This window comes from Trichechus manatus, unplaced genomic scaffold (assembly GCF_000243295.1).
Source record: "Trichechus manatus latirostris isolate Lorelei unplaced genomic scaffold, TriManLat1.0 scaffold00228, whole genome shotgun sequence".
In the NCBI taxonomy this organism is placed as follows: domain Eukaryota; kingdom Metazoa; phylum Chordata; class Mammalia; order Sirenia; family Trichechidae; genus Trichechus; species Trichechus manatus.
This window is the reverse complement of record NW_004444164.1, coordinates 844,318-867,584: the sequence shown is the minus strand read 5'-3', so window position 1 is coordinate 867,584 and position 23,267 is coordinate 844,318. Positions and strand designations below refer to the sequence as shown.

The 23,267-nt window shown below is 37.7% G+C and overlaps 1 protein-coding gene across 3 annotated transcripts in view; it reads left to right on the top strand.

Annotated features, from left to right (window-relative positions):
* The first annotated feature begins 1,967 nt into the window (after positions 1-1,967).
* The window catches only part of SNCA (synuclein alpha), a 158,331-nt gene continuing 137,031 nt past the window's right edge, over positions 1,968-23,267 (top strand). Inside the window, exons 1-4 of one of the 3 annotated variants that reach the window (XM_023742981.1) lie at positions 2,079-2,094; positions 2,806-2,925; positions 3,584-3,729; positions 9,918-9,959. In XM_023742981.1, coding sequence (XP_023598749.1) covers positions 3,609-3,729; positions 9,918-9,959 — 163 coding nt within the window. In that variant the 5' untranslated portion in view covers positions 2,079-2,094; positions 2,806-2,925; positions 3,584-3,608. Of the gene's footprint in view, positions 2,095-2,805; positions 2,926-3,168; positions 3,377-3,583; positions 3,730-9,917; positions 9,960-23,267 lie in introns of those variants that run through there. The other 2 variants (XM_023742979.1, XM_023742980.1) reach the window with 2 other exon arrangements.

Below are 23,267 nucleotides of genomic sequence, written 5' to 3'. Positions count from 1 at the left end.
AATCATCTCAATGTTATTGTGGTTATTTTAAAGTAGTTCTTATATTTTATGGATGTATGTGGAAATATTTACAGATGAAAAGATATATATAATATTTGAGATTTACTTAAAAATGGAGGGAGTTTGTGATACAGCGTGTAGGCATATAAATGAAAAGGGATTAGTTATGCATTGAAAACTGTGGAAGTTGTGTGATATTCACATGAGGGTCCTTTAGTCCACTCTACTTTTGCATATGTTTAAACATTTTCCATAATTAGAAGTTGAAAAGAAAAAGATTTTTGGGTTCATCTTCTCGTTTACCAAGGAGACATCTGGGAAAAGAAAGAGAAAATAATTGTTTAAGGTTTAATCAGCTCCCAGGTTCAGGTTCAACCTTCTTTTTCTGATCCCAAGGAAACACAAATTATTAGCTACTGTTTTTGGAAACGCTGCTTTAAAAAAAAGACAGACCAATAATGCAAGGAGATGTTTAAGCAATAAATATTTACGACCTCTTTACTTTTGTCTACTGAACATGTATATATATATATATATATATATATATATATACATATACATATATATACCTGTTGCTGTTGAGTCGATTCCGGCTCATCACGACCTTATAGAACAGACGAGAACTGCCCTGTAGGGTTTCCAAGGAGCAGCTGGTGGATTTTAACGGCCCACATACATGTATACATATACACATATATATATATATATCTCCTCGAAAACATCTTTAATAAATAAAATAAACAAAAAGCCATACAGCAAAGACTTGTTTTCTCCTTCCAGCGCTGAGATAATTCTCCCAACCCAGGCAAAGAAAGCAAAGGATTTCTGCTAGAGGGAGGAGCTTGATTCTCCATTCTGGTCGGATCCATGAACAGCTGTTTCCTCCCCAGCTCTGAAAGAGGTGAAAATGTGTTAAGCGATGCAAAAAATGTTTTCAAGCGCGCGCGGGCGCGCGTGAGTTCGTGCGTGTGTGTGTGTGTGTGTGTGTGTGTGTGTGTGTCTGTCTGTCCGTCCGGAGGGGGCTAGGAGGCGGTCAGTGTCAGCTCTTAGGGCAACGTGAATCTGAAGTTAGAAAGGTGAGTTGAGTGTAGAGTCTCGCCTTTAGACGCAGCCGAACAGGAAATTGGATATCGTGGTCCAGGACCATGAACCAGACTGGATTTATCTCTTCCATCCAGATACTTGCTTGGTGGTCTGGAAAGTAAATTCCTTTTAGAGAGCGAAAAATCTTACGACTCCTTGTTTTCGACGGCTGGCGAATATTTATTCCTCTGATGGGAAAAAATTGGCGTCTGGCATCCTCTGATTGGTGGAAAAGAAAATGGTGACCGTGGGGTGGGAAGAGGATTTGTTGAGCTTCCTCCTGCCTCCTCAACCTGTAACTCTTCCTTACTAGTCTCCTGTCCACCTACGGGACCCTTTCTGACTCATCTGAGGTTAGAAGTGAACGAATATCTGGAGGTTATTTGAACAAAAACGACCTTTAACTTTGTGTTCTGTGACCGTTTACCAAATTTAAGCGATCCGAAAGAAATGTGCTCTTGTCGGTACGGATACGAGCACCCTCCTAATATGCCTGACTCCTTCAGCAGCTCGCCCAAGAGATTGGCTCTGTCTTTGGTGGTCTATCCCTCAGCCCCTGGCTCCCAGAGGTTCGCTCTGACTAGCGGTCCTCGTGAAGAACCAGAGCGAAAGGCGGAAACAGGGAAAGAGAGGCCATGGAAAGAGGGAAAGACATCAGCCAAAGCCTAACCACTCCCGGTTCCCACAAGACTCCTCCTTGACCTGAATTTGAGGTGACGCGCCGAACATCCCACCTTCCCGCCTCCCAGGACCAGGCGGGAGACTGGAGTTGGAAAGTCACCCCCTCCCACCCCAAACTCCCCCCAGCCAAGAAAAGGAGCGAAATGCTGGAGGCACGGAAAGCAGCGGGAGCCGGGAGTGGGGCGGGGAGAGGCGCTGACAAATCAGCTGAGGGGGTGGTGAGCGCAGGAGAAGGAGGAAGAAGAGAAGGAGGAGGAAGACTACGACGACCAGAACGGGGCCGGAGAGAGGGGGCGAGCGACCGTGAACGGCGACGCCGGACAGTGTGAGGTGTGTGCTGGCTTTAGAGTGGACCAGGGGACCGAGCCCCGCCTTAGCATCCTTCTCGCGCTCTCGCCGCCCTTCACTTCCGACTCTCTATCGCTTTCTCTCGGATCCTCTTGTGCGGGGGATGAGGAGTGGCAATTCGACGATAGGTTCGCGGGTTCGTCTCCCACGTCCCCAGCCTCTCGTCGCCGGGTTGTGCAGACAGCAGCCTCCTCTGGGGACCCTCCCTCTCCTGGTGCCGCCTCCGCCCTTCCTGTGCGCTCCTTTCCTCCCTGTTTCTATTTAAATAATATTGGCTTAAATTTAAAAAGAGAGGGAGGAAACAGAGTTCTGGAGAAGCAGAGGGACTCAGTAAGTAACTGTGGAGTTAAAGGGGCAGGGAGCTTTGGAAATCTTGGAGAAAATCTGGTGGGAGAGAAGGACGCCCGGCAGGATGGTGGTGGTGGTGTTGGGGGGGGGGCAGGCTGTGCCAAATCTTTTGGCGGTGGTTACTTGTGCCTCTGCTGAGCTGGAGGAAAGTAGGTGGACTTGGCTTTCTACCTGATTCCCATATTCCCGTCTTACCCACCCCAAAACCTGAGAGGTCAAGCTGCTTCTCCGGATACGCTCTTCCTTTAGAAAAGGCGAGAATGCTGGATGGATGGATGAATTTCCAACTTTTATTTCTCCCTTACCTAAAGCCTCCACTCCGCCTTCTCTGTTTTCCCTGTAAAGTAAGCAAGCTACATTTGGCAAAAAATTAAACGGAAGTGCCAGAAGAGCAAGTCAACAGGTGTTAAAGGGTTAACAGGTGCTGGCCCAGCCGTCGCCACTGGATGCCGGGTCCCCTGGCCGGTGAGTGCAGAGAACTGCCCCTCGGGTGGTGCTAGTCTGGAGACGGCCCGCGGGTGTGAACGGCGCCTGCCCCGGGTAGATAGCAGAGAGGGGAATGGATGGTCCAGGGGATTAGAATGAGCGCTGGAAGGCTGCCGCTGGCCTGAGGTTCAGCCACACCCCGCATGAGTAGTTAGTTCTCTTCCCTCCTCTCTCCACGATGATCAAGCTGTCAGTCCTCTTCTGGAATTCATTTCTAGGATGCCTCTGAATCCACGCTTACAACTCCTTTTTCTTTTTCTGTGGTTTTTCTTCTAAACGTGCTTCTAACTTAAACTGTCACGAGTTGGATCCTAGGAAGTTGAAAGATGGGTCCATTCTTTCATGCTACTCCACTTGCAAAATGCAGTAGAAACAGGCCTGATGATTCATCCTAATCCATGTTTAGGCAGCTAGACTTGCAGTAGGCAAGGTTGGTGAGGGATGCTAAATGTTTAAAGCAAAAGCTAAAAAAGTGTTGTTTCGTTCAGCCATTGGAATGAGGATACACTTAAAAGTTTGAGTCTCACACAGTTTTGGGGTTTCTACTGATTTCTCAGTGGTTTTTACCTTGAGCGGTTTTAATTTTGTTCTGTTTCACCAAAAAGTTCTCATTCAAAGTGTATTTTGTGTTCTCCAGTGTGGTGTGAAGGAATTCATTAGCCATGGATGTATTCATGAAAGGACTTTCAAAGGCCAAGGAGGGAGTCGTGGCTGCTGCTGAAAAAACCAAACAGGGCGTGGCAGAAGCAGCAGAAAAGACAAAAGAGGGTGTTCTCTATGTAGGTAGGTAAACCCCAACTGTCATTTTAATGTTTATTCATGACTGATGGGTTAAGATGATTGATACTCTAAATGCTGTTTCTTGCTTGATTCATCTTTTCATCACCACTTGCAAAAAGAATGTACTGAGTCACAGGTATGTGTGGGTGGGTAAATGTGTGTATTTTGGCTAATAGTACAAAATGAAGATCATCATTTGTTTTCCCTGATTATTCAATTTTACAATAATATTTAGGATTTTTGGTTCCTTTTTTAAAAATGAATGTTTCCTTGCGTAAAAAAAAAAAACCTAAAACTAAACTTGTTGCTGTTGATTCAATAAGGACTAATGGCAACCCATGTGTATAAGTGACTTCTTCAGACAAAGTTTTTAAAATTCAAAGACTTTTTAAAAATAATCAAGAATATTCTTAAGAATCAAAATCATTCATGAGTCTTTGATTTCTTTTATCATCATAGTATTTCCTAATTTTTTGTGTATTCTAATTTTAAAATGAGATTTAGATATTGGAGCCCTGGTGGTGCAGTGGTTAAGAGCTCAGCTGCTAACCGAAAAGGTTGGCAGTTTCAATCTACCAGCCGCTCCTTGGAAACCCTGAGGCAGTTCTACTATGTCCTATAGGGTTGCTGTGAGTCGGAATCGACTTGATGGCAATAGGTTTGGTACGGTTTTGGTCTGTGATGTATAAAAACAGATGTATTATGACTCTAAAATGGAAAGGACAGATTAGCCTTTGGTGGAGTTACTTATTGTGACCACTTGGTAGGCTGAAAAAGTGATTGAGGACTACTAATATCTCTGAAACTTCTATGTAATCCATTTATCAAATGACACATACTAAATAATGAGATTGATGCTTACCACTTCTGCTTGTTCCTAAATTCCCACCTTAGTGTATATATAGAGGTCTTGATCTTTTTTTCTTTACTTATGTCTAAAACTGTGTTAGGTTAGGTGTTATTTTACAAACCACTTCAGATTCTTTGGGGACAGAGCTGTGATGCAACAGGAATAGACACACACAAACACACACACACACTCACACAGTCAGCTACTGCCCACTCTTTTTCTTTCTCTTTTTCTCCTCTTAACTCTTCCACATTCTCTGGGGGCAGTTATAGCAGCAATAACCATGGGATGAGTAGTAAGGTGGAGGATGAGTATATTGGATAGCATAGATGACACTGGCGCTGTGCCTATGTCTATAGGGGGAAAGAAAGTACACTGTTTATGCAGTTTAGATTAGCAGGAGGAAATTTATACTTGGAACGACTTTTATGAATACCTTTCATCAAACTTTACGTCAGATTTTTTTTTTCATTGTTCATAAACTCCTTTTTATGTGGACTTGATCTTACTACAAATCTTCAATTAAATTACTCTCTTTCTCTACCTTAAAACAATTTTCAGAAAATCGTTGAAATAAAGAGTGTTACAAGAGAAGATAAACTTGATGAGTTAATTTCAAGTTTGTTTTTTGTTTTTTTTTTGGTAAAATATGAGTTATATCTCTTTAGGTGGAATTTGGATTACTGAATCAGTGATGTGTGTGCTTTATTATATCTTTGTATTTGTTCTAACTTTTCCAAGTTGTGCGAGTGCGTGCTTGTAACTGTTCTTTGACTTCAGTTACTCTATAACTTTGTAACTTTAAAGATTTTCTTAGGGTGCTAATATTAACTCCATTAGTTTGTAGCTAGCCTAGAAACTATCAAATATTAGCTTAATGCACTGCTCTTTTCCAGATTACAAACAGGTTTTATCATCTGGAGCAACTTGTATTTGTTTTCATTGTCAGTTGTGAGTTTGGGCAAATAAAATGATTCTTTTTCTTAGAGATTAATTGTTATTTGCTCTGAGATGACCATATAAAATTGTAATTTGTGTATGTGTCACATATTTTTCAAAATAATGTTTAATGTCTATCAATGTTTAACAGACTATATTCTATAAATTATTTATTAGTTATATTTTGCAGTCTAATTGAAAGCTGAACTCACTCACAGGAGTTCAGGTAAACAATGACCACATGAAGACACAATAGTAAAGAGCAGGGATTGGCAAGTTTTTCTCCCTCAGCTGCTCAATTCTGCTGTTGTGGAGTGAAAGCAGCCATAGACAATGACCAGCATCACTCTGTGTTCCAACAAAACTTTATTTACAGAAACAGGTGGTGGTTCTGATTTGGCTCATAAGCTATAGTTTGCTCACTTCTGGTGGAGTGGAAAGAGCATGGGCTTGATGTCAGACAAACCTGAGTTGTAGTCCAGACTGCATCCCTTACTACCTGTGGGATATTGGGGAAGTTGGTTAACATCTCTGAGCATCATTTTCCTCATTTGTGAAAATATGGTTGAAAAAAATTGCAATTGCCTTACAGAGTTTGTGAGAATGTCATAATAAAGCAGAATATGTAAGTCATAGAGCACACTTTCATAAATCAGAGCCATGATTATTATTATCAAAGAAACTCTCCAACAGAATAATTTCTTTACCAACATGTTTTCTTTTTGTCCTTTGTCCTTTATTACAAGAACTATTATCAACAACTAATTTGAAAGATTGGAAGTAACTTAAGAAAACTATGTAATTTCACTTATGACTGAAGAAATTTGGCAGACTGTCTTCATAAGCCCATAAGAAACATAACCTCATTCCTTTACAATAATATATTACACTTCCGGAAATCTCTTTTAACTATTGAAGAATTTCCATAATAGCCAGTGTTATTTTTATGATTTCTTCTCCCTTTGTAATAACCTATGTACACAAATTTTCAATCAATATTCTTCAATTTAATCAATAAAATATTCTCTTAATCAAATAACAGACATTATAAATCGAGATTCAAATTCCAAAGCAGAAAAATTTTAATTCTTATGTAATACCAAGTATTATAACAGTAAAGGCAAAAAAATGATGATCTTCAAAACTCTTCCAATGCTACTCTTCTCAAACAACCATAAATGGTCAAGTTTGGATTGAAATTAAACTTTCAAGTTACAATATGTTTTACCTTCACCAAGCTGATTTAGCTTTGAGAACAGCAACGTAACCTATACAACACTGTATAGCTGAGTTCTTTCAACTCCCAGGCATTACTTCCGATGTCTATAGTCTGCACCCTTGTGAGGTCATGAGAGAGAGACAAGATATGATGTTTTAAATTTCAGCATACTAAATAAATATTAGTTTTATTATTTTTTAGTTTCCCTATACATTTATAAAAAACAGTTTTGAATGTTTTGACAGAAAGTTTTAAAGATCATGGAATGATTGTAATTTTTATCATTGATTAATCATAATTTTTCCTTTGATTACGAAGATCACATTCCATAGTTTCAACTTCTATGGTCGTTTCACAGTCATACACTACTGTGCAAAGTGAACATTGCTTGTATTAGATATGGGTACAGATAGATATGGAGCCCCTGAGTGTTGCAAATGGTTAGGTGCTTTACTACCAGCCAAAAGGTTGGCAGTTCGAACCCGCTCAGAGGCGCCTTGGAAGACAGGCCTGGCAATCTTATTTCCAAAAGAGCACAGCCTTGAAAACCCTATAGAGCATTTCTACTCTGCACACACGAGGTCTTCAGAGTCAGAATCGACTCGACAACAACTAACAATGACAATATAGATATAGATACACACGCACACACACAGGTTTTACACAGAGTACATATGCACACACACCTGCATACATGTATTACGCTATCCTGTATTCTTTAATGAATTTAATAGATGCAAGTTTCATTTATGTGACATTTATGATTTAGAAATTTGTCCTGTGTTTTAAACCACAAATTCCTTTATAAACATTGTATGTGAAGAGGAATAACAGTTATCATTTACTAAATATTTACTGTTCTAAAATGTTTCTGTGTATTATTTCCTTTAATCTTTGACTTGATGCCGTGATGTGCATTTGACTGTTATGTGATGAAGTGAAGATTTAAACCCAGACAATATGAATCCAGAGCCCACATTCTTAACTGTGAAGCTATAGTTTATGTTTTATTTTTATTTGAGGTTCTTAAAAAACAGAACAAAACAATAAAAACAGTAGCCCTTGAGTTGATTCTGACTCATGGCAACCCATGTGTATCAGAGTAGAACTTCACTCCATAGAGTTTTCAATGGCTGATTTTTCAGAAATAAATCACCACACCTTTCTTCTGAGGTGCCTCTGGTTGGACTCAAACCTCCAACCTTTCGGTTAGCAGCTGAGTGCCTACTGTTTGCACCACCCAGGGACTTCATATATTCCAATGGGAAGTTCTTAAATATATTTAAACTGTTTTATTAAATGTAGAGGCTTTCATTGGCAGTTTTGTAAAATTTAGGTTTAAATATGATAAATGTACATTTCACTTAAGGTCATTTTTATAAAAATACTCAATGAACATTTTCAATATAATCCTGCATATTTATTTCCATTATCTTATTATCTACATCATAGATTTGTACTTTTAAATTTAAAAAAAAAAAAAGAACTAGAAACCCAGATCAATTTTTCTTAAAATTTGATCCAGGAATTAAATTACTGCATTAATTTGAACACTTACCCAAAAAAACCAAACTTGTTGCCGTCGAGTTGATTCCAACTCATAGCAACCCTATTGCACAGAGTAGAACTGCCTCACAGGGTCTTCAAGGAGCAGCTGGTGGATTCAAACTGCCAACCTCTTGGATAGCAGCCAAGCTCTTAGCCACTGTGCCACCAGGGCTCCATTTGAACACTAGGATTCTTAAAAATGCAAATATCTGTACTTTATACTTAATATTAGGGACTGTGACTCAGTAATAAACATTTTAACTATCACTCTTACCTAACTGATTCTGCTACGTTTTCTATTTTAAGAACCAGTTTCTTAGTGATTATTTAATTAAGCTTATAAATTAATTTTACTGATAAGAAAACTGAGATCCCTCCCTTACACTTTTTTCTTTTTTTAAACTGTTTACAGTTATTTCTGGTATACTTAGTAAGGGTTTTTAAAACTTAGTGCATTTTTATACTGAACTAGAAGATTGATAACAATTTTAGTATCTACTACCCACTTTTTAACTCCCCATTTCCGTATATTTTTCTATTTCTTGATAGAACTATATTATTTGGGTTGTAGGGTAGTTTTCAAATGAATATCTAATCCATTGTTGTTACTGTTTCCAAAAACATTTTAATTAAAAAATTGGTCTGAATTATACTGAAGGATCCAACATTAGAGGGGTTATGAATTTAAATTGTTAACTAACTTAGTCTTAATAATCCATATATTAATAAGTTATTTTTATAAAAGCTTAGTATTGGTCAAGGTTTTGGGGAAATTTCTATCTTGCCTCTTTTTGAAGCTAGCATTGGAACACTTAAATAATAAAATACTCCCTTCTTTCTAAATATGTATCTAGTTTAGTGGAAAGAATATGGGCAAAACTTGGGACAGACCTCAGTTTGAATATGCTTGTAGCCTGTTACTACCTGTGTGTCTTTAGACAAGTTACCTAACTTTAATTTTCAATTTCTTTGTGTATAAAATGGGCATAAAAACCAAGCCTATTGCTGTTGAGTAGATTTTGACTCATAGTGACCCTACAGGACAGAGTTACAGGTTTCCAAGGAGTGGCCAGTGGATTCGAATTGCCAACCTTTTTTGGTTAGCAGCCAAATTCTTAACCACTGTGCATGGTACACCTGTATTAAATTGATGTTAAGAACATTAAATGAGGTAGATAAAGTGCCTCTCACATAATGTGTCCAACAAATGCTAATGCCTTCTTTTCTTCCCTCTCTATTTGTATTTCATGGGTTAACTAATCCCCCTGTTATACTAATCCCCCTGTTGTACAGTTCTGAATCCAAAATCATCTTCCCACCCGGTCCCAGTGTTATCACACCTTTTTTTTTCTCCTTTGTAGATTTATATATGAAGCTAGAAGCAAGAGGATAAAAAGTCGTCATCTTATGCTAAAATTTTAATTGGAGAGCACCTCCTGTTAGCTTTGCTTTCTTCCTTTAGTTGTAGTGATTACTGAATTTCCTTGCTTTAGATTGTGTGCCCCCTGAGAATATTATCACATAAGGGCTTCGAAGATTGAGATTTTTTGATTAGCTGTATTTAAAACCAGTTAACATCAATGTAAGGCCAGTTAGAGACTTATATTTTGAAATAAAATTTGTTTGTTTTTATAGGTTCCAAAACCAAGGAAGGCGTGGTTCATGGTGTGACAACAGGTAAGCTCCATGGAGCTTATATCCAGTGATCATATTAAAAATATTTAATAACCAGTATGGCACAGCATTGATTGTTCAGAATGCAATTATAAACAATTATTGTACCTGTAGAAGCATTCTAATGGTAAGTTGGCTTTGTTTAACCTTAATTCTTAGTAAGTATTTTTAAATAGGTAAATAATTATTATAAATATATAATATACAGTACATTTAACTTCCAAGAATAATGACTTTGAATTGACCAGCTATGTTTAAGTTATAACAGCTGGTATTAGAGTATTTGACCAACTTAAGGTTTTGGCAGGCTGCTAGCCTATGTAACATATAAGAATTGTCATTTTTCAGAAGATTAAAGTAAAATTTTCAGTACCAACAAAAAAACCCAAACTCGTTGCCGTCAAGTCGATTCTGATTCATAGTAACCTTATAGGACAGAGTAGAACTACCGCATAGGTTTTCCAAGTAGCGGCTAGTGGATTCGAACTGCCAGCATTTTGGTTAGCAGCCAAGCTCTTAACCACTGTGCCACCAGGGCATATTCTGAACACTAAACAATACTGATTATAACATTTTTTTAAAAAAATGATTCAGAAGACTTTTCAGGAAACACTCTTGGGATGATTGGTAGGTAATTTGTTGTATTTATCTCTACTTGGCTTAATTTCACCAAGAATTTGAGTAGGCCTATAGGAAGATTTGGAGCCCTGGTGGCTCAGTGGTTAAGTGCTTGGCTGCTAACTGAAAGGTCTGTAGTTTGAACTTACCAGCCACTCTGTGGGAGAAAGAGGTGACATTCTGTTTCTGTAAAGATTATAGCATTGGAAATCCCACGGGGCAGTTCTATTCTGTCCTGTATGGTCACCATGAATCGAAATCAACTTGGTGGCAATGGGTTTGGGGTTTTTTTGGTTTATAGGAAGATTTACAGTAAAGAAAGAACAAATATTATGAAAATGATGGTGGTGATTATAAGCAGAAGGAGGAGGATGATAATGATAGAAATAAAAAATCAAAAGAAAACCAAAATGTAATAACCTTAAGACCTCACAAACTTGCAATCATTGAGTTCCTTGTTGCCTGTACTCCAAGCTTCCTGACTGGTGTGGTAAAACAAGAGATATTATCAGAAATATAATTCATATGATCAGAAAGCAGTAAACATAATAGTGCCTGAGGAAAATAACCTGTTTCTTACACTGAATTATAAAATAGAAACAGAGAAAATCCAATGGAAGTGTTAATGGTGTTGTGGTTTAGACCCAAAAGTCTAAGCTAGACTGTCTTGGTTCAAATTTCTACTTAGATTTTACCAGCCCTGTGATCTTCTGCAAGATTTTTAACCTCTATATGATTTAGAATTCTCGTCTATAAAACAATTAAGTGAATTAATGTATGCAAAGCAGCTAGAATACTGAAGGCAAATTGTATTATATTCAAACCAAAAAACCCATTGCCATTGAGTCAATTCTGACTCATAGTGACCTTATAGGACAGAGTAGAACTGCCCCATAGGGTTTCCAAGGAGTGGCTGGTGGATTCGAACTGGCCTTTTGGTTAACAGCCGAACTCTTAACCACTGTGCCCATATTATATAGGTGTTACTTATTACTGCTCTATAGTGACCTATCTTGAACATTTTTGCGGCTAGTGGAAAAGAGTATTTCATATGATTCTTTTTATGCATTCTTATGATAAAAAATGAGAGAGTAAAATTAAAACAAAACCCTTTCAAACTGGTTCTGCTAAAAACTAAGCTCAAGTATGCAGCTTTCATTTGCTGTGTTGCAATCCAATGTAAAATGCAAAAGTAAATGGATTGTCTTGCCTTGTAGGGACCTTCTATAAATATGATGATATTAAGCACGATTTTAATGAAAACTGGATAGCAGGCAGCTGGAGATCGTGCTATCTGAGGAGGCCTGGTCTAGATTAATGGTGTTTCGGTTTGACAGTTGAGGGAGAATCCATGTGGTTTAGAAAGCAGATAAGCAAGTGGCAAGGTTCCAAACTTGTAGTAAAAATTGAAGAGCCCAATTAATACCATCATCTAATGGAATCTGTGAAGATGGGCTACAAGTTTAACAGTTGAAAAAGTCACAAGTTTTTTCAGGGAGATATTCTGAGTCTTCTGCACATTGCCAGAATGTAAATGTGAGTTTGTGTTTGTTGTGTGAGAGAGAGAGAGAAGCAGAGAGAGGGAAAGAGAGAGAGACTGAAGTTTGTATGAAAGTCAACATTTTACAGTGTTTCCTGAAGAAAATAGCCCACAAGCTTATGTGTCCATGGTCTTACAATGTTGAGAAACTTTGCATACTGTGTCTTCCTTTTAGAGATTCATTCTAAATATTAGCATACTAAAGAATCTGAGATGTCCAAAATTAAGAAATTTGTATAACATAGTTTAATCCAGAGTTTCTCAAAATGATTTGACCATTGAAACCTTTCAGCAATTACTAGGATTGAATGAAACTAGTATTCCCCAGAATGCTATGGAAAACGCTGCTAAGCAGCAAGACGATGATTTTGATGTGGACAATATTTATAGCCATTGTACCAGTCAACCGTCATGGAAGTAGTAAGATATCAAAAATGCTGTTATAAATACTCTTGGTATGAGAAATACATTGAGAGAAATCAGCTATAATAAGTACTATCCTTCTCCCGTATCAAACCAAACCGTTGCCATCTTGTTGAGTCCCATGCATAGAGACCCTATAGGATGAAGGAATTACTTAATTTGTTGAATAGAGTTAATGTAATATAAAATTCTAACTTCTAATTATGAGGATAAATAAGTTTGAGAACATAATCTCAATGGTTAAGAAGAAGGAGAATTGTTTGCTTATTATACTTGATCTAAAATGTTTATTATGGGTACATAAAACCAAAAACCAATTGCCATCTATTTGACTGACTCATGGTGACCCCATGTGTGTCAGAGCAGAGCTGGGCTCCATAAGGTTTTACATGGTCTGATAGTAGATCACCAGGCCTTTCTTCTGAGGTGCCTCTGAGTGGCCTTGAACCTCCAACCTGAGAACGTTAATTGTTGGTATCACCCAGGGACTCCCTTGGGTATGTAAGTGCTAAATAAATGTTTTTTTTTTAATTAAATTATTGCTATTAGACTTAAGGGAGGAAAGTGAGAAGTACATAGTACATAACATTATTCTCTAATGTGAAAAGAAAAATATCCCGAAGATTCGTATTATTAGCTGTTTGCAGAATATAGACTTAACTACACTTAGTTAGGCCAGGAGTTTCCTTCTGAGAGTATCCAAGGAAAATCATTTCTTCCAGTTAGAAAATCCCTAGGTACAATCCAGAAAACTCCACTTTAAGCCCTGGCTTTCTGATCTCTGGTCTGGAAATAATTGTTTAAATTGTCAACTTAATACACCAAGTTATAAAAAAAAATGAGCGTATATTTAATCTGGATGTAATGAATGACATATCTTTGAAAGCGCTTTAAAAAATAAATTATGATTGATTGTACTTACTTCTTTCTCACAAAAATATTGTGTGAAGAAATTCCTATTATTGGAGATTTTCTGAAGGCTTTCTTATAAACATGAATTTATTACATCATATTAAAGAAAAAAAAATGCACCAGACGATGTTAAAATAGGCAAGAGTGACTATTCAAAAAAAGGTTATTTTAAGGGAGGGGAAAAAACCCAAAACCAAACCCACTGCCGTTTAGTCCTTTCCACTCAAAGTAACCCCATAGGGTTTCCAAGGCTGTAAATCTCTATGGAAGCAGACTGTCACATGTTTCTCCTACTGAGCCGCTGGTGGTTTCGAACCACCGACCTTTCATGGTTAGCAGTTGATCGCTTTAACCACTGCACCACCAAGTATCCTAAGGGAGGAGAAGGGACTAAGAAACGGGAGGAGAAGGAACACTGTAATGGGAGGGAGGCCATTACAATGCAGAAAGAGACCAGACTAAGGCTGAACTCCTACTCCACTGAAGCAGAGGTGGAGAAGGGTTATAAAGGACTGAAGTGAATTAGTGAAGAAATACTAAAGTACTGAAGTTCCTTAAGAAGAAATTAAACCATAGAGTATGTTGATCACATAGAGTTATCTCCTAAGTTTGCTGTTAAGGGTAAACTTAACATCTGGATCCTGTGAGGGCCAGGGAGGAAGGGAGAGGTCAGTTGCCTACAGTTGGGAAGAAAAATTTTCAGAGTAGAACTGCACTCCATAGGATGTTCAATGACTCTGACCTTCCAGAAGTAGATTGCCAGGCCTTTCTTCCAAGGCATTTCTGGGTGGATTCAAACTGACAACCTTTTGGTTAGTAGCTGAGTGCTTAACCGTTTGCAGCACCCAAGACTGCTTAGAGTCAGGAAAAAGCCTGCCTTAAATTTAATTAAGATGAGGGGAATGTTATTGTTGTCTGGGTTAGCCATTTTCCAGAACACAAAAGGGTGGGGAGATTTCCAGGATTACAGGGCTTGGATAAAATTCAACATTGTCAATCATAATCAAAAAAACTAGTTTTCAACATGATATGATTTAAATGTCCTTATTAAATTGTATTACAATGTAATTTTTTAAATTTTCCCCAAACTTACAGTTTGTATACCAATTCAAATCTAGATCTTAATTTTATAACTTTGTTTAATGTTCAAGGCTTGATTTAGTATATTTATTCTAAAAGTAGATGCCACATTTATTAATTTTGGGATTTTATTTTTAACTTAAAAATATATTCAAATATAAACTAATTATTGACATTAATGTATAAATTACAGATATACAAAAATTCCTTTTAGTATATTCAAAATTATTTATCATCTATTGTGAAATAATATAAAAATAAATAAAACAGGATCCCTAAATTTAAAGAACTCAGAATAGAATGGTGGAGGTGGACAGGCAAATACTAGTAAAGGAATAATTTAGAAGCAATGTAAAAAGTTCAATAGTAGAGATATATCTAAACTTTTACAGTACCACAGGAGGAGGAAAAAGGTACTTGTTGGGAGGAGACTTTTTAACATAGAATATGACATTTGAGCTGGGTTTTAACGAAGGACTTGTGTTTGCTGAGGAAACGGGAGACATAAAGGCTTCTGACCAGATGGAGCTGTGAGCACTAACATGGGAAAGGCTGGCACATTTGAGGAAAACATAAGCAAGTTCAAAATATTTTAGTGTCAGGAGACGGACAGAAGCACCATGCCATCCCTCCATAGCAAAGACCCAAAAGACTTAGTAAAACAGAGACAAATATCAATCGTGGAACCCTAGGCATCAAGTGAAGAGATAAAGAACTCAACCAAGCACTAAATGGAATAAGAAACTGACAGAGAACAGAGAACAAGGAGAGTTATGAGCAGAGGTCCCTTATCAGCTAACAAAGCACAGATTCACCATCTTGGACTCCTGTAGGAGATCGGCAGACAGGGAGTACAGGGAAGCAGATTCACGGAGCTCCCAGCAGGAGACAGAGCACTGGTAACCAGTGAGACATGCTTTCCCACCATCTACTCTGCCTCCCCCTGCTTGGCCTTCGCTGCTCCCCGGCTGGCCGAGCTGTGGCTTCCCAGTAGGCTGATTTGCTGCTACCCAATGGGCCAATTTGCCGCTTCTCTGTGGGCCACAACAGCAGCACGGGAAGTGCCGGCTCTTTGCTGCTTGGATTCGCCCTGCCCACACTGTATGGCTTCTTCAGTGCCATTTCTTTTTTGCTGGTGTGGCTTTTTTTGGCCTCTTTTGGTTTCTTCCCTGCCTCTCACCTCCTCCCTCTCGAACACCTGACTCTGTGTGCCACCTTTGCTTCTTGACAGGCTGTGAAGTGCCGCTCAGCTGGGGAACTGCTTCCCCGGTCTCGGCACCACAACACTAGTATCCCTAGGGGCTTTTTTTTTTTTTTAATTTTTCTTTCTTTTTTTTATTTATTTGTTTTCCCATTCTTTTTTCCTTTTTAGTTTTCTTAATTTCTTGGTTTCTCATCTCTTTCTACTTACCTTCTTTTCCTGTCTCCTGAATACCTGGCACTGTGTATCATCTCCACCCCTTCTAGCCAGGCTGTGCTGCTAATTTAATAAATTTATTAAAAATAAAAGGATGGAAAACAATATATCAAGCAAACAGCAACCAAAAATGACCAGGAGTGCAATACTAATCTCAGATAAAAAAGACTTTAAGACAAAATCCACCAGAGAGAAGGGCATTATATCATGATTAAAGGGACAATCCATCATGAAGACATAACCATAGTGAATATCTACGCACTTGATGACAAGGCTCCAAAATACATAAAACATACTTTAACAGCATTGAAAAGAGAAATTGACAGTTCCACTATAATAGTAGGAGAATCCAACACACCACTCTCAGTAAAGGACAGAACATCTAGAAAGAAATCCAACACAGATATAGAAGATCTAAAGGCCACAATCAGCCAACTTGACCTCATAGACATATATAGAATACTCCACCCAACAGCTGCAAAGTACACATTCTTTTCCAATGCTCATGGAACATTCTCCAGAATAGACCACATCTTAGACCACAGAGCAACCCTCAACAAGATCCAAAGCTTTGAGATAATACAAAGTATCTTCTCTGACCACAACGCCATCAAGGTAGAAATTAACAACAGGAAGAGCAAGGAAAAAAGAATTAATTACATGGAAACTGACTATCACCCTGCTTAAAACCACTGGACAATAAAAGAAATCAAAGATGGAATAAAAAAACTCCTAGAATCAAATGAGATTGAAAACACATCATACCAAAACCTTTGAGACAGAGCAAAGGCAGTCCTCAGAGGACAATTTATAGCAATAGATGCAGACATCAAAAAAGAAGGGACAAAATCAAAACATTAGCTACACAACTCAAAAAAATAGAATGAGAACAAAAAAAGAAGCCTACAGCCACCAGAAGAAAAGAAATAATAATGATCAGAGCAGAAATAATGAAATAGAGAATAGAAAAACAATAGAAAGAATTAAGAAAACAAAAAGTTGGTTCCTTGAAAGGATCAACAAACTCCATAAACCACTAGCCAACTTGACAAAAGAAAAACAGGAGAGGATGCAAATAACCCGTATAAGAAATGAAATTACAACGGACTCAACTGAAATAAAAAGTATCATTAACAGAGTATTATCAAAAACTATACTCCAACAAATTTGAGAATCTAGAGGAAATGGACAAATTTCTAGAAACACACAGCCTACCCAAACTACAACAAAGTGATGTTGAAAATCTGAACAGACCCATAACAAGAGAAGAGTTTGAAAAGTAATAAAAAAAATCTCCCAACAAAAAAAAGCCCTGGCTCAGATGGCTTCACTGGAGAGTTCTACCAAACATTCATAGAAGAGCTTACACCAGTACTACTCAGACTATTTCAGAACATGGAAGTGACACTTCAGAATTCATTCTATGAAGCCAGCATAACCCTGATACCAAAACCAGGCAAAGACATCACAAAAAAAGAAAATTACAGACCAATATCTCTCATGAATACAGAAGCAATTTTCAACAAAATTCTAGCCAATAGAATTCAGCATCATATCAAAAAAATAATACACCACAACCAAGTAGGATTCATACCAGGTATGCCAGGATGGTTCAACATTAGAAAATCAATCAACATAATACACCGCATAAATAAAAGGAAAGAATCACACGATCATCTCAATCGATGCAGAAAATGCATTCGACAAAGTCCAACACCATTTCCTGATAAAAACTCTCAATAAAATAGATACAGAAGGGAAATACCTCAACATAATAAAGGGCATCTATGCAAAACCAATAGCCAACATCATTCTTAATGGAGAGAGGCTGAAAACATTCCCCTGGAGAACAAGAACAAGACAAGGATGTCCTTTATCACCCCTCCTATTTAACATTGTGCTGAAAGTCCTATCTATAGCAATAAGGCAAAAAAAAAGGAATAAAGGGCATCCAAATTCATACATGAAGAGGTTAAACTGTCCCTATTTGCAGATGATATGATACTATATATAGAAAACCCAAAAGACTCCACTAGAAAACTAATGGAAGTAATGGAAAGATTCAGCAGAGTAGCAGGATACAAGACAAACATACAAAAATCCATTGGATTCCTATATACCAATAAAGAGAATGATGAAAAGAAAATCAGGAAGAGAATATCATTTATAATAGCCTCTAGAAAAATAAAATACTTAGGAATAAATCTAACCAGGAATGTAAAAGACCTATACAAAGAAAACTACAAAACACTACTGTAAGAAACCAAAAGAGCTCTACATAAATGGGAAAATACCATGCTCATGGATAGGTAGGCTCAACTTTGTGAAAATGACAATTCTACCCAAAGCAATCTACAAATACAATGCAATCTCGATCCAAATACCAACAACATTCTTTAAAGAGATGGAAAAAACAATCATTAACTGTATATGGAAAGGGAAGAGGCCTTGGATAAGTAAAGCACTATTGAAGAAGAAGAATAAAGTAGGAGGACTTGCACCTCTGAACCTACTGTATAGTGACAGTAGTCAAAACAGCCTGCTCCTAGTACAACAACAGATATATTGACCAATGGAACAGAATTGAGAACCCAGATGTAAATCCAACCACCTACAGTCACCTGATCTTCAACAAGGGCCCAAAGTTCATCAAATGGGGAAAAGACAATCTTTTTAACAAATAGTTCTGGAAAAATTGGATGTCTGTCTGCAAAAAAATGAAGCAGGACCCATACCTCATACTATACATAAAAACTAATTCAAAATGGATCAAAGACCTAAATATAATACCAAAAATTATAAAGATCATAGAAGAAAAAATAGGATCAATGCTAGAGACCCTAATACATGGCATTAACAGGATACAAACCATAACTAACAACACACAAACTCCAGAAGATAAGATAGATAGGAGGTAACTGGGATCTTCTGAAAATTAAACATTTATGCTCATCAAAAGTCTTCACCAAAAGAGTAAAAAGAGAACCTACAGACTGGGAAAAATATTTTGGCTCTTACAAGTCTGACAAAAAGTCTAATCTCTAAAATATACAGGAAAATACAACACCTCTACAACAAAAAGACAAACAATCCCATTAAAAAATGGGCAAAGGAAATGAACAGACACTTGACCAAAGAATACATTCAGGTGGCTAACAGATACGTGAGGAAATGCTCGCGATCATTAGCCATTAGAGAATTGCAAATCAAAACCACAATGAGATACTATCTTACCCCAGTATTACTGGCACAGATCAAAAAAACAGAAATAGCAAATATTGGAGAGGCTGTGGGGAGATTGGAACTCTTATGCACTGCTGGTGGTAATGCAAAATGATACAAGCATTTTGGAAAACAATATGGTGCTTCCTTAGAAAGCTAGAAATAGAAATATCATATGATCCAGCAATCTCACTCCTAGGAATATATCCTAGAGAAATAAAAGCATAGACATATGCACCCCCATGTTCATTGCAGCATTGTTCACTATAGCAAAAAGATGGAAACAACCTAGATGCCCATGAACAGATGAATGGATAAACTATAGTACATAAACGCAAGGGAGTACTATGCAATGATAAAGAACAGTGCTGAATCTACAAAGCATCTCACAACGTGGATGAATCTGGAGGGCATTATGCTGAATAAAATAAGTCAATCACAAAAGAACAAATATTGTATGAGACCACTACTATAAAACCTCATAAATAGTTTTACACACAAAAAGAAACAATCTTTGATGGTTAGGAGAGAGGGGAGGGATGGAGTTTGAAAAACACTAAATAGACAATAGATAAGTGGTAACTTTGGTGAAGGGTAAGAGAGGACACAATACTGGGGAATCCAGAACAACTTGTTCAGGGTAAGGTCATGGAAGTTCCAAACTCCCTGAGGGACCAAATTACTGGGCTGAGGGCTGAGGGGATCATGGTCTCAGGGAACATCTAACTCAATTGGCATAACATAGTTTATAAAGAAAATGTTCTACATGCTACTTTGTTGAGTAGCATCTGGGGCCTTAAAAGCCTGTGAGCGGCCATCTAAGATACTCCACTGGTCTCACTCCTTCAGGAGCAAGGGAATATGAAGAAAACTAAAGACACATGGGAATGATTAGTCCAAAGGACTAATAGAACACAGGTACCACAACCTCCACCAGGCTGAGGTCAGTACAACTAGATGGTGCCCGGCTACCACAACTAACTGCTGTGACAGGGATCACAGTAGAGGGTTCCAGACAGAGTTGGAGAAAAATGTAGAACAAAAGTCTAACTCAAAAAAAGACCAGACTTACTGGCCTGACAGAGACTGGAGAAACTCCAAGAGTATGGCCCCCAGACAACATTTAAGCTCAGTAATGAAGTCACTCCTGAGATTCACCTTTTAGAGAAAGATTAAACATGCCCATAGGACAAAACGAGACTAAAGGGGCACACCAGCCCAGGGGAAAGGACTAGAAGGCAGGAGAGGACAGGAAAGCTGGTAATAGGGAATCCAAGGTCGAGAAAGGAGAATATTGACATGTCATGGGGTTGTTAACCAAAGTCGTAAAACAATATCTGCACTAACTGTTTAATGAGTAGCTAGTTTGTTCTGTAAACCTTCATCTAAAGTACTGTATATATGTATATTTATATAGTATTGATTGGGGAGACAAGTATCCTTTTTGATTCTGATTACAAAATAAATACCATATCTAAAATCAAAAATATACTAATTTGAATGTGTGTCCATTCCTGTTGTTTTGTCACCTTTTTGTTTGGCATAACAATGAGGAGGGAAACAGTCTAAAAGGTCTTAACAGGGGAAAATGGAGGTTCAAGGGCGGTGGATAACGTGCTAGATAAATCAGTCCTACAGAAATCTTTTTAAATGTGTCTATTATTGCAACAAGTTTATCATTTTGTAATGAAACTAATTTACTTATTCTTTCAATGAAAAAGCCTAACCAAGTTACAATAATGGACAACATGCATTTTACTGCACAATTTTGTAGTTTTTAGTGCCACTGAGTTGGTTCGGGCTCGTAGCGACCCTATGTTTACAACAGAACTAAATATTGTCCAGTCCTGTGCCATTCTCATGATCGTTGTTAAGCTTCAACCCATTGTTGCAGCCTCTGTGTCAATCCATCTCATTGAGGGTCTTCCTCTTTTTCGCTGACCTTCCACCAAGCATGATGTCCTTCTCCAGGGACTGGTCCCTTCTGATAACATGTCCGAAGTACGCAAGACATAGTCATGCCATCCTTGCTTCTAAGGAGCATTCTGGCTCTACTTCTTCCTAGATAAATTTGTTCGTTCTTTTGGCAGTCCATGGTATATTCAATATTCTTCGCCAACACCATAATTCGAAGGCATCAATTCTTCTTTAGTCTTCCTTATTCATTGTCCAACTTCTGCATGCATATGAGGTGATTGAAAACACCATGGCTTGGGTCAAGCACACTTTAGTCTTCAAGGTGACATCTTTGCTTTTTAACACTTTGAAGAGGTCTTTTGCAGCACATTTGCCCAATACAATGTGTCGATTGATTTCTTGACTGCTGCTTCCATGGGTGTTGATGGTGGATCCAAGTAAAATGAAATCTTTGACAATTCAGTCTTTTCCTTGTTTATCACGATGTTGCTTATTGGTCCAGTTGTGAGGATTTTTGTTTTCTTTATGTTGAGTTGTAATGTATAATGAAGACTGTGGCCTTTGATCTTCGTCAGTAAACGCGTCAGGCCCTCTTCACTTTCAGCAAGCAGTGTTGTGTCATCTGCATAATGCGAGTTGTTAATGAGTCTTCCTCCAATACTGATCCCCATTTGTTTCATCTAATATCCAGCTTCTAGGATTATTTATTTGCTCAGCATACAGATTGAGTAAGTATGGTGAAAGGATACAACCCTGATACACACCTTTCCTGATAATTTATTAAAAACTATAGATTTTAATAAACAACAGAACATTAAAAACAATAGATTGAAGTTTAGCCATATTTAAAGAATTATCTAGGTACTGCAAAAATCAACTTTCATACATGGTAACTAATTTATGGGTCTGTAAAAGAACAAAACCTATTTGTGTCTTGCTTTGAGATTTTATAAGAAGAAAATGCCCATTTTCAATAAAAAATTTCTATTCATGTTCTTGGAAAAGAAAAAAATGACAGCTCAAAGCCCATAATTCACTATTTATAAAGGATCAATATTCCAGAAATGTTTAAAAATATGAAATTTCCATTACAGATTTTTACTGGCATTGAAATTGAACTTTGATTTGTGAATAACCATTATGTACTAGGATGAAATCAGCCATCAGTAATTTGCCCAGTGCAATACGTTGTTTGATTTCTTGACTATTGCTTCCATGGATGTCGATTGTGTATCCAAATAAAATGAAATCCTTGGCAACTTTAATCTTTTCTCCATTTATTATGATGTTGCTTATTGGTCCAGTGTTGAGGATTTTTGTTTTCTTTAAGTTGAAGTGTAATCCGTACTGATGACTGTAGTCTTTGATTTTCATGAGTAAGTGCTTCAAGTCCTCTTCACTTACAGCAAGCAAGTTGTGTCATCAGAGGTTGTTAATGAGACTTCCTCCAGTCCTGATGCCCTGTCTTCTTCATATAGTCCAATTTCTTGGATTATTTGCTCAACATACAGATTGAATAAGTATGGTGAAAGGATACAATCCTGGCGCACACCTTTCCTGATTTTATACCAGGTAGTATCCCCTTGTTCTGTTCGAATGACTGCCTTTTGGTCTATGTACAAGTTCTACCTGAGCACAATTAAGTGTTCTGGGATTCCCGTTGTTATCCATGATTTGTTATAATACAGAGACTTGTATGCCTTTGCATAATCAATAAAACACAGGTAAAGATCTTCCTGGTATTCTCTGGTTTCACTCAGGATCCAACTGACATCAGCAATGATATCCTTCATCCCACATCCTCTTCTGAATCAGGCTTGAATTTCTGGCAGTTCCCTTTCGAAGTACTACTGTAACCGTTTTTGAATTATCTTCATCATAATTTTACTTGCATATGATGTTAATGATACTGTTCGATAGTTTCCACATTCCATTTTATCATCTTTCTTTGGAATGGGCATGGATATGGATCTCTTCCAATTGGTTGATCCGATAGCTGTCTTCCAAATTTTTTGGGCGTAGACGAGTGAGTGCTTCTAGCGTTGCTTCCGTTTGTTGAAACATTTCAGTTAGCATTCCATCAGTTCCTGGAAACTTGTTTCTCGCCGGTGCTTTCAGTGTAGCTTGGACTTCTTTCAGTACCGTTGATTCTTGATCATATGCTACTTCCTGAAATAGCTGA